This window comes from Nelumbo nucifera, chromosome 7, assembly GCF_055504915.1.
Source record: "Nelumbo nucifera cultivar China Antique chromosome 7, China Antique-T2T, whole genome shotgun sequence".
In the NCBI taxonomy this organism is placed as follows: Eukaryota; Viridiplantae; Streptophyta; class Magnoliopsida; order Proteales; family Nelumbonaceae; genus Nelumbo; species Nelumbo nucifera.
This window is the reverse complement of record NC_142655.1, coordinates 38,945,343-38,957,095: the sequence shown is the minus strand read 5'-3', so window position 1 is coordinate 38,957,095 and position 11,753 is coordinate 38,945,343. Positions and strand designations below refer to the sequence as shown.

Here is an 11,753-nt window from a genome sequence, read left to right as displayed (position 1 = left end):
TCGCCTATGGTAACAGGGAAAGCATAGGTTCTCTCCCTCCTCTATTCGTCGTTGCTGGTTCTCTACAATGGTTTCTCAAATTTTTCCATCAGGGTCGCCCCCAAATCTGACATCCTAAATTTTCCTTATCTCATCCTTCTATTTTCCTCGGAACAAATGAGAGAAAAATGAATATTTTTAGAATATTATCTTTTTCTCGTCGTACCCCACAAATTAAAGAGAACCTAGAGAGAAAAAGTAAAAGGAAAAACAGATTTCACAGCTACTTAAAACCACCCTTCAATGGATAGGTTATAGAATCTGGCATGAAACCAAACCGAACCCACTCATGCCGACCCTATCACACAAGAGCGCCGTACACATAACAGAAGCTTTAAGATGTAAATGAAGATTCCATAAAAATGAGAAACTATAAGCACCATAAACATTTTCCGGTGAAAAATAATAAAAATAAGTAAGCAGCCATAAAACAAAACTAGCCCGCATCACCGCTTCTCTATCCTTCGCTGGCTGCATGATTGTGTCAAAGCTTGTAATAACTTCAACCGTTATCTTTCGTTTGGGGTTCTTTTTCTTCTCCCTCAATTTCGGGGGAAAACCCTCGTTTTCTATTTAATAGCGAGGACTCCTCCCATGAATTTTCGTCCCCGTTTACTGCACAGATCTTCGTCGCTGCTTCAAGTGGTAGGAGATAACCCTAGAAATTTTAATTTCAAGGGTTTCTCCTTCGCGTTCTTTTGTTTCTTTTTGGTGATTATGGTGTAGTTTTGCTTTTTTTTTTTTTTTTTTCCTTCGGGTTTCTAGAGAGTTTAGTACAACTGCAGTAGTAATGGATGGATTTGATGATGAGGGTGGCATTCAAAAGATCCCCAACCAGAAGGATTTCAAGGGATTGGCAGAGAGTTCATCAGGTCAGTTTTTTTTTTTTTATTCTTTTAGTTTGATCTTTGCTCTGAAGCTTGAATATCTACTTTGTTTATTGTTTTCGAGGTTCTGATATGCTTTCCAGATCTTGGTTTCAGTTCATGTGTGCTTTCTTTTCCAATTTCTCTTTTTTCCTGTTTTTCATCGTCTTACTGTTTGATCGGGTGTGATTATCGTGTTTACTATTGTGATTCATATGGAGCTAGATTGTTGGACGATTTTGTGGTTTTTTAAAAGCTTATAAAATGTTATTGTTTTTTGTTGCAATTAAGTAGCGAACAAACCTTGTATATGGTTTTAACAGTTATGTACAACAATCGAGAGTTAGGGTTTCATGAGTTTTAATGCGTTTTTTTAGATGGTTTTCTGCTTCTAATTGTAAAGTTTGAGAACGTCAAATTCTATTGTTCTCGAAGGAATCATCTACAGTCTATTGCACAAACTTTATTTGCGTTTCAGTTGTTAGATACGGGAAAGGGTTCTCCATTAGACGTTTTAATATTTTGAGGTGCCGTGCAGAAACCGCCTATTTGATGTTCCTGGTTTTCTCGAATTTGATTTCTTTAGTTGTTATTTGACTTGTTGTTCTTTGTTGAATGGTCTTAAAATTACTGCTGATTTTAGATGGAAGGACTTGTTATTGATACAATTTTCTCTTTTCATTTTTCATTTGCCCTTGTTGCATGATTGCTTTAAGTTGTAAGTTGCTTCTCGGCTTTAAAGATGGGGCATGTGAAACATTAAGCATGTTGTCTCTAATCTACATTCTGACTTTCTTATTCCCCCTCCATGCAGAAGATGCACGCTTTGATGCATCACAATATGCTTTCTTTGGTAAGGATGTTATGGAGGAGGTTGAACTGGGTGGATTAGAAGATGAAGATGATGGTGTCCCATTAATTGGGTTTGATGGTGATGAGTATGCGCTGTCTGATAGAGAAGAGGTTACATTTTTTTTTTCTTTTCCTCTTAGTTGATTATCTTTAGAAATATCCTTGTTTTGTTCATTTGATAGGCATATTCTGGATTTGTTCTTAATATTTATATCAAGTTTGCCAATATTCCTTTTTAATATTGTTATGATATTATAATCTATCTTAGCACAACTGATCCTATGCTATTAACGATCAAATAAAAGATGTGTGATACAAAAGATTTAGTCTTTTTGTTCATGTTAAGCGAATTATTTTAAATTTAGTTGTTCATTTCTTTATTGATGGCATATCAATTTTGAGTATAATTTACCTTAGTGGTATTGTGAGCTTATTTTCTATCGAGTATTGCTCTAGTTTCTTGAACGGTTTATAATTTAATTCGTTTGGTAACTAAAGTTGTTGATTGCTTTCAAGTGATTTATATTGACTGTTTTATATGCAAAGAAAATGATTTATCTGAGAAGTCACTCTGCTCCGGATGTCAGCTTGGATCTGCTGCTCCCAACAAGCCACTACAGATGCACATTGGGAACATCTCTCCATGAATGACAGGGGTGATGTTCTTGATGTGTGGGCTCTAAAGGCTTGTTGTGAGCACTGTTGGGACCATTTGTTGGGAGAAGATCCATACTCTATGAATGTTGGGGGTGGCATGAACTATTTGTCTTTTGGGGGGTGTTGGGTAAATTCAACAAGGGACTGATAAGGATTGTATGGTTAGGTATTATATGCAACTTCTTGCCTATTATTAGAAACTTGTAATATCTATAGAAGGTTGTTGAAGATATAGGGAAAATTCACATTTTAAGTAGGAGCAAAATCAAATAATCAGCTAGTTTGTTTCTGTTCAAGATAATCAAACATACCACTATGTCTTCTGATATCTGTAACTGTGTAACATTCAGGGGTTCACCTGTCCTATTGGAAAGATTTGAAGTTAGCTACCAATTTGATGGAATAGGAATTACAGTTGGTATTCCATTTTGTCATGGATTCCATGAAATTGAATTAACTTTCTTTTGTCGGGAATTTCAAAATCCTCAAGAAACACGGAATCAGAGGATTAAAATCCAATAAGTTTCAAATCTTCCTATTGAAGAGCAGAATCAGTAGCTTGTGGAATTGGTGTGAACCAATTCCATTTATGTTCCTCAATTTCATTGATCCAAACATTACCTTGAATAGCATTCCATGGTTTTTTCCTTGGCTTCTGGTGGTATATCTTTTTTATTAGAAAATCTCAAGCTAGTTTTTATTGTTTGTCTGTGTGTGGGCATGCACAAACCCCTCTTTCACCCCCAAGCCTAGGTATGCATGTTTTATTTTTCTTGAAAATTAAGAATTACATTTGAACAATGATTTTTGTTTTGCAGTTGCAGGGTGAAGGTGTAGGATCACTATCTGATATTGATGATCTTGCAAGCACTTTTTCAAAGGTTAGTTTTTTTACCTCTGCCAAGAACACAATATTAAACATCATTGGCATGAGTGAACAGTGCATTGTATTTGTTATTCATCTGTTATAGTATTAAAGGTTTAATTTATTCCTTTTCTTAGAGGGATCTATGATCTTTAACACATATAGGAATTATAAGTGTATTCTTCTTTGATCAGAAGACTATACTTCATCATCATCATTGTTATTGTAGTTGTCATCATCATCCAAGAGATGTTCCATGTAGCCAACCATATATAGTTGTAACAAGGCTTTGATGTTGATGATAATGATAAAGTGTATTCTCCTCTTCAAAGATTCTTGGAATGCTGAATGCCATGTGATGTTTGGGTGCTGATGTTGATAAAATATGATATTTTTGCTTCTTTTTCCGGTAATTTCTTGGGAGATAATCTTTGTATTACCAACAATTAATGCAATTACAGGCTTCCCATGGAGAGGCAAGAGCCGTGTCCTCTCCTAATAGCAGGAAGAAAGACAAGAAAACAGGAAACAGGAAACAAATTCAATCTACAATTGAGCCCAATATAAACTTTCCCTGTTTACCCCTTGCTTTGCAAGGCCATCAGCCATAGAGTTTGCAGATCTGCCCACCCATTGTATTCTCACTGTCAAGCTCCTTGTCAGGCAGTTGGATTTTTTAATTCCATTCTTGACCAACAATTACAAAATTGTAATATAAGCTTTACATCGTTGAATTGGTGGTATTTGGAAATGCATTCTTTCTTAGTTTTAAATGGAAGGTATTAGATCTTGTAGGGAGACCATTTATTTATTTTTTGATAATTGAATGAAATTTATTAATAAGCAAAGATACATAGTACAAGGTCCCCAAGGAGAGGCACGAGATGCAACCTCTCCAAGCTAATTAAGTACAGCTTTCCAATATACTAGAACAAGTTACAATGTAGCACAAAAAGACCTTCCTTAGAAACCCCCTGTTTGGCCAAAGAATTGGCCATAGTATTAGCCGACCTGCTTACCCATTTAACCTCAACTTACTAGTTAACCACTTTACTTTTTTGAGTTGTATCCCCAAATAGCAGCATCTAGGTTTAGAAGCCACCTTGTTACCACCTGAGAATCCCCTTCAATTAGGAGATGTTCCACCCCAAGCTGGTTGGCAATTTGGACCCCTTGTACAACAGCTAGTATTTCTGTCCTTGTAGAGTCCCCCACTCCCACTGGTCCCGAGAATGAGGAAATGATGGTGCTACCCTTATTCCTTAGAACACCCCTTATACCCGAAGGCCCAGGGTTACCTTGGCTGCTCCTGTCAAAATTTAATATGATGACACCTTTTGGAGGCGGGTTCCATTCTAACAAACTTCTATTCTTCTTAGTAGAAGTATTAGCTATTACTGACCAATTCCTCCACAAGTCATCAAAAGAGAAATCAACAAATATAGTCAAGGTTTTCATCCAATGGATTGCTCTTGTTAAAATATAGTCCTTCACTAATTCACTTCATCCAAGCTTCTTTCCTTCTCCAATAAGACTCTTGCATTCCTTTCCTCCCAGAGAGTCCATACGGTAACTGCCCTGATACATTTCCACATGAACTTACCTCTTCTTGTGTGCCACACAACAGTAGATGGGTTAAATAGCAAATTCACATAAGATGGTAGAGATCACCTACCTCCAAATAAACTAAGCCTCTAGCTCCATAAGGCTGTAGCAAAGGAATAGGAAATCAACAAATGGAAATAATCCTCATTGGAAGGTTGGCAAGTTTGGTCCTAATCAAAGTCACCCTACCCCCTATTGAGATGTAATTCTTTTTCCAGGCCGCCAAGCATTTATCGGATTTCTCCACAATGGGGGCCCATAAACTACTTTCTTTAGGGTTGGTTCCTAAGGGAAGACCTAAGTAGGTCAAAGGCCAGGAAGAGGTGGTGCAACCTAAACACCTTCCAATGGATTCTACCTCTCAATCCTCCATGTTTACTCCAGTCACACAACCTTTATCAAAGTTTATCCTCAAGTTGGAGGCAAGTTCAAAAGCTCTTATTAAATTCTTAAGGTTATCCACTTTGCTTAAATCATTCCCTTCACAAAAAATAACAATATTGTCAACAAACTGAAGGTGAGTTTCTGAAATGCCTCTCCTCCATATTCTCCAACCCTTTATTAGGTCCTCCTCATCTGCTTTGGAGATCAATCTACTGTGTACATCAGCAAGTGTAAAGAGGAAAGGAGAAAGTGGGTCACCTTGTCTTAGGCCTCTATTGGTTGGGAAGAAATCCTTAAACCAAGATTGAGTAATGATAGGAATTTAAACATCCACTTATCCAATTACACCATTTGTTCCCAAAACCACGCCTTCTTAACACCTCCAACAAGAAACTCTAGTCCACTCGATCATAAGCCTTTTCTAAGGTTCAATTTGCAGATGAAGCCTTTTATGCCAGATCTCCTCATCTCCTTTACACTTTCATTTGCGATGCGGATCTGATCTATAATTTGTTTATCTTGTACAAAGGTTCCTTGTGCTTGGTTAATGAGAAAAGGAAGAATTGCTTTGATTCTCCTAGAGAGAACTTTTGCCAAAATCTTATAAATTTTAGTCACCAAGCTGATTGGCCTAAAATCTTTGGGGTGTTTAGCAATGGTCTTTTTAGGAACTAGAGCTAGAAAAGTGGCGTTGATTCCAGGACTCACAATATGTTTATCCTCAAATTCTCTAATGGCTCCAATTAAATCTTCTTCGATTATGCCCCATCAGTCCTAATAAAATGCCATTGTAAACCCATCTAGACCTGGTGCCTTAGCTCTATCCATAGAAAAGATGGCTTGTTTAATCTCCTCTTCCTCAACCATTCTTTCTAGCCATTTCCTGCCTAACTCATTCAAAGTTGGCTAATCCTCCTCCACTCTTATCTGATTCTCCAAAGGTTTCTGGAAGTTGATTTGAAATGAGCCACAAACCTACTAGCAATCTCTTGAGTTTGGGTCTGGGTAGGGAGACCATTTATTTTAGTATGGGTCCGGGTCTTCTAGACCGTGGACTCAAATTGTGACAAATTTTTTCCTCATAAGTAGGAGTTTAGACTTTTACATACTGCAATGATGAATTCCTTGACTGTGACTACCTTGTTCCATTTGTTTAGCTTTGGATGATCAATGTGTAAGTTTCATGCTTCTCCCTTGTTTATCTACATGTGTGTGGATTTTGAGGTTCGGTTGTTAAGGGCTATATTGGATGATTAGTTCAATCTAATAGCTTATTACAAATTTGAAATCTTTTGGAATCTTTAAAGCAGAGTGATGAAAGCTCTTGCTCCTGTATTTTTCTTATGAAAAAAAGAAAATAAAAAAATTCTAGAAGAATAGGAAAACTATTGTTTTACCAGGAAGTAGATGGAGAAAGGATTCACACCAATAAGGAGATGGAGAAAGGTCCTGAAGATGGAGGCAAAGACGTTCATCCTTGAAGAAGTGTGGACCAGGATGCGTTGAAGATTGTAAAACTGAGAAAAGCCATATTGTGGTTCAGAGTACAATAGAGGGAGCTAAAACAGCAGGACCAAAATAAGATTGGAAGCATTGTCATGTTGAAAGAAGGACGTATTATGTGGGGAAATAGAATGGGAAAGGCAGATTACATGCTTTCCAGAAGGAAAAGGTGCATATGATGGATGCAGGTAGTAACGGCGATATGAGAGTATCTGAATAGTAAAAGTGGAACTCAAATGAAGGCAAAGGAGAAGGGAAGGGGAAAGTCTGATGTTGAATTGCAGTTCAGTGATCCAATTGAGTGGCAAAAGTAATCTTGGGGAGGTAGGCCTACTTGCTACTGAGGTGGAGATGCCAGAAATATGGGCTAATGTTCCCAATGAAGAATGGAAAAAGAGATTAGTGCTGTCGGCAAAAAGAAAAATAGAAGACTGGAGATTGTTAGGCGAAGAAATTGAAGAGGTACTGAAGGTTGTATTGCAAGAAAGAGGTTATTCCCTTTGAAGAAAAAATGGTGGTGATAGTCATCTCACAATCGATGCCAGAGTTTTCTGTGACACTAGGGGTGACAAAGCAGGGACTGGTAACAATCCATAGATGGGCTATTTCCACTAATGCAAAAGAAGCGGAACTGGTAGTGTCTATCTCTTTGAAGGTTTTGGGGCTGCCGTTCCTCTGGACAGAGGAGCTTTTTGCAAGAATCAGAAATCATTGTGGAGGGGAGCTACAGACCTTTATCTGACATACATGCAGCCAGATTAGAGATAGTTGGTGCAAAATCTGAGTTGGTTCCGCATATGATTGAAATGCACGTTGAGGGAGCAATCTACACATTCTGGATTGCCTCTTCCATTGAAGCTTGGTGGTGGAAGGAGGGAGAGCTTGGTGGAGAAGAAGCTGATGACATGGATGTAGGAAGATTATGTGGCATGTTACAAGAGGGAAGGCATAGAGAAGGTAAAACTTACATAGAAAAGAAAGAGCAAAAGATTGGAAGGGGAAAAGGTTTGGGTCAGGGTCCAAACTTTATAAACAAACCTCATTCAATACTAGGTGATCCAACAACCTAGATTAAGATGTATGTGAAAGCAATAGTGTGTGACATGGGCCAAGTCTCTGGATGTTAGGGCAAGGGTGGGTTAGTGCAAAAAAATGGTCAAAAGAATTTGAATGTTAGTGGAAGTTTAAAAATGGTGAACCAAATTGGTCAAAGGATGGTTCAACAGGGTAAAACTCACGACTCAAATGGGTTGGTGTCATGTGATTCTTTAAAAGAGCCATGTGCTGTGCCTAAAAGAAAAATCTTTGATAGACTACAATAAGCATCTATTTCTTCCAAGTGGACTCTAAACAAAGATGATAGAAGCAACTCAAAACATTTGGTACTTTCCCCTTCTCTTCGTTGGCATCCCGGGCTGTCTTCAAGCGATCTAGTGAAGGACCAACCAAATCCTTGGTACTCATGGACTAAGAGGACTCAGAGGTCATAGATGAAGGCTGGTTGGGTAAGTTGCTACAATTGAAGTTGATTCAGAGGAAGGTTCACTTATAGGAAGGGTATAGCAGATTTAAATACACAAATCTTGTTTGAAGGAGAAATGAGTTGGGTTGAGTCGACTCTTGATAAGCTAGGCAAAGTCATGGAAAGCGGATCTGAGAGAATTGTGTGGAGGACAATGACAAAGGGTGAAATTGCTAACTTGATGAGGGGAGCCCTAGAGCCAAAGCTACACACATACATAGGGGTTTTGAGGAGGTAGATAGTGAGGACCAACGAGTAAGCAAAGGTACTTTGATTGTGGATGAGCAAAAGAGGTTGGGATATGATCATGAGATAGTAAAGGTCATGGTAACTTTACCCTTTTTAAAGACAATTCTAGTGGTAGGCAACACAGGTTCAACTGAATAGGAAAAGACGACAAAGAGTGATAAGCTATTTCCATTGAACCAACCCTTGTAATGGCTAAGTACTATTGTCAACTGAACAAGAAAAGACTAGCAAGTTGGAACCAATTAGAATAGGTGTGGAAGTTGTAGATACTATAGGGGACTTTGTAGGGAAGTTAGGCAGTAAAATCAAGGATCCAAATGATTTGAAAATTTACATCGACAAGTTGGATGAAGGTGCAAAACAAGAAAAAAGGAAGTTAAGCGAAGCAGAAAAATTGAGATTAAATGTTGAGGGGGATAAGGAGTTCAGTGCAAGAAGGTAAAGGAGAAGAGGGGGAAAGTAGAAGATCTAAGTAAGAAGAGGGAATTCAAAGCAAGTCCAAATGAGGATAGTAAGTATTGTACGAGGTTTGGGTAGTGCAAGAAAGAGTGTGGTAATAAAGGAAGTGTTTAGGAAAGAGAAGCCTGATTTAGTCATGTTACAAGAACCCAAATTGATGGAATTTGACAATAGATGGGCATGAAATCTATGGAGGAGTATCTATTGAGCTTTGGCTCCTTCTTGGGGATCCTTGGGATATATGATTGTATTATGGAGGGATGAAGTTTTGGAAATTTCATGGTCTCTATTAAATTCAGATAAGTGGATAGCCTTGAATGGGTGATGGCTAATGTTCACGTGCTAAATGATTTTTGGGAAAGAAATGAGATGTGGGAAGAACTAAGTGCCATTAGAGGGTTATGGAGGGGGTCTTGGTGTATTGGGGGTGATTTTAATGTGATTAGATTCACAGAGAATAGAACCGTAGGCCAAGGATAACAACTAATGAGGAAATTCAATGATTTTTTAATAATTTTGAGTTGAAAGACGTGCTCCGTCATAATGTAACTTGGTCCAACCTCCAACTCAATCCAATTTGCTTGAGGCTCGATAGATTTCTTTTTTCGATGGATTGGGAAGAATGTTAGGGTGTTTTAGTATCTGGGACTCTATTAGGGGCAACTTTTGATCATTGGCAAATGACTCTTTTTAAAGAAGAGTTGAGAGGATTAGGTCCTGTGCCTTTCAGGTTTGAAAACATGTGGCACAACCACCTTGGCTTTGTTAAGAATGTCAAAGATGGTAGGTCAATGGTGAGATTGAAAGCAATGTTGGTCCACCAGAATTTACAATTTGTGAAGAGTAACATCAAGGAGTGGAATACAAAATGTTTCAGAAGAAAGAAAATAAAAGGTCTTTGACCAAATTAAAGGTTTGGATGAGAAAGAATCCTCAGGTATCTTTGAGGGAGATAAGAATTATGGTGCTTGTTGAAAAAGTAGTCAAAAGACATTCTGATCAAGGAAGAGATTAGTTGAAGGCAAAAGTCGAGACTAAGAGGATTAAAGAAGGTGATAGGAACACAAAATACTTTCATTCATTGGCTAATTGTGGAAGAAGGAAGAACCTGGAGTCCAATTTGGAAGTCGATGGTGAGGTGATTACCTAACCGAGGGTGATTTCTAGGGTCTTTGTGGAACATTTTAAATCAATCTTTAGAAGGCTTCTAGGTGAAAGTTTTGGGATTGAAGGCTTGGGTTAGCTTGGCGCTAGGGCTAGATGGTTTGACCATGGCCTTTTATTTGGACTATTCGGATATTATTGAGGGTGATCTGTTGGAGGTTTTTAAGGAGTTCTTTGAAAGGGGAATTTTTAATCCAGGTTTGAATGCTACTTTTATTTCATTGATTCCTAAAAAAAGGTGGAGTCAATCATCCTAAGGACTTCAAACCAATAAGCCTAGTGAACAACCTTTACAAAATAATTGATAAGGTATTGTCTTTAATAATTTGACGAGTATTTCCCTCCTTAGTTTTGGCATAGCAAGGCGTCTTTTTGCAAGATAAACAAATTATTGTTCAAATACTGATTGCCAATGAGTGTGTGGAAGAAATGAAAAGATCAAAGGAAAAAAAGGTATAGTCTGCATGTTGGATTTGAAGAAAGCCTATGATTTTGTTGATAGGCAGTTTTTGATTGAGGTGTTAGGGCAATATGGGTTTGGAGAGAGATGATGCAAATGGATTTGGGGATGTTTAAGGACTTATCACTACTCACGGGAGTTTTAGATGTTTTAAGTAGACTTGTCTTAAAAGCTGATTCAAGGTGTCTTTCTATTCGAGGATGGAGAATGGGGAGAGATAATGTGTCAGTTACTCATTTACAATTTACAATTTGCAGATGATACCATTTTGTTCTGTGATTGAGGTGAGCTGGATTGGATTAGGAACCTAGAATTGTTGGTGCAACTTTTTGAGAGAACATGAAATCTCAAAGTTAACTTCGATAAGAGTTGCATAGCTGGGATAAATATGGAAGATGGTGAGATTGAAGAGTGTGCTGACATTATTGTTTGGGAACCTAGTTTTAGAAAGATGGTGAGATAGTAATTGCAATTTCCTTCCAATTACTGAACAAATTAGCTGCTGTAAAGTCTGTAAACAAATTGAAAGATAAACAAGAATGTTGTCAAAGATAAACAAGAATGAGGTGGCCGGATTGGGTATCTTGAGTTTAGTAACAACTCAAGAAAATGCTTATGTGGATTGATGTCATATATGTAGTCTAACAACATCAAAAGTTCACTGAAGCCTATCAAAGACATTCTTACTTAACTCCTAAAATTTATCAACTAAGAGTTAGTAAAGTGAATTATGAATTTGTGGGATCAGTGAGACTGACATGATTTGCCAGGTTGGGTGGTTAAAGACCTTACTTTGATCTTTATGAACCATTAACTGAAGTTCTAGCAATTCAGCAATATACTGCAATATTAAGATAAAAAAGCCTGATAATTTTTCAAGCTGATACTGTGGCTTCTCTACCTAAAAACTTAAGCAGAAAATTTGGGAAGAAGGTGGTTAGAAGTGGGTCTGTAGAAGGGTAAGAACAGTGTTATAAAACCCTCCTCAATCTTATTTCTAAAACAATTCCTAATACTCTCTTTCCAAAATTAAAAAATGTTTTATTATGTAGCAAGACACTTATTTTGCAGTAGGAAGAAAATTTGCATGCTGATTTTTCAGGGATTCCTCTATTGTTGCTAGAAATA

General features: G+C 37.6%; 1 protein-coding gene across 1 annotated transcript in view; it reads left to right on the top strand.

Annotated features, from left to right (window-relative positions):
* Window positions 1–309: 309 nt before the first annotated feature.
* The window catches only part of LOC104587871 (protein PAT1 homolog 2-like), a 29,306-nt gene continuing 17,862 nt past the window's right edge, over window positions 310–11,753 (top strand). Inside the window, exons 1-3 of the mRNA XM_010245627.3 lie at window positions 310–911; window positions 1,720–1,868; window positions 3,233–3,295. Of these exons, the coding sequence (XP_010243929.1) occupies window positions 830–911; window positions 1,720–1,868; window positions 3,233–3,295 (294 nt within the window). The 5' untranslated portion in view covers window positions 310–829. The remainder of the gene's footprint in view (window positions 912–1,719; window positions 1,869–3,232; window positions 3,296–11,753) is intronic.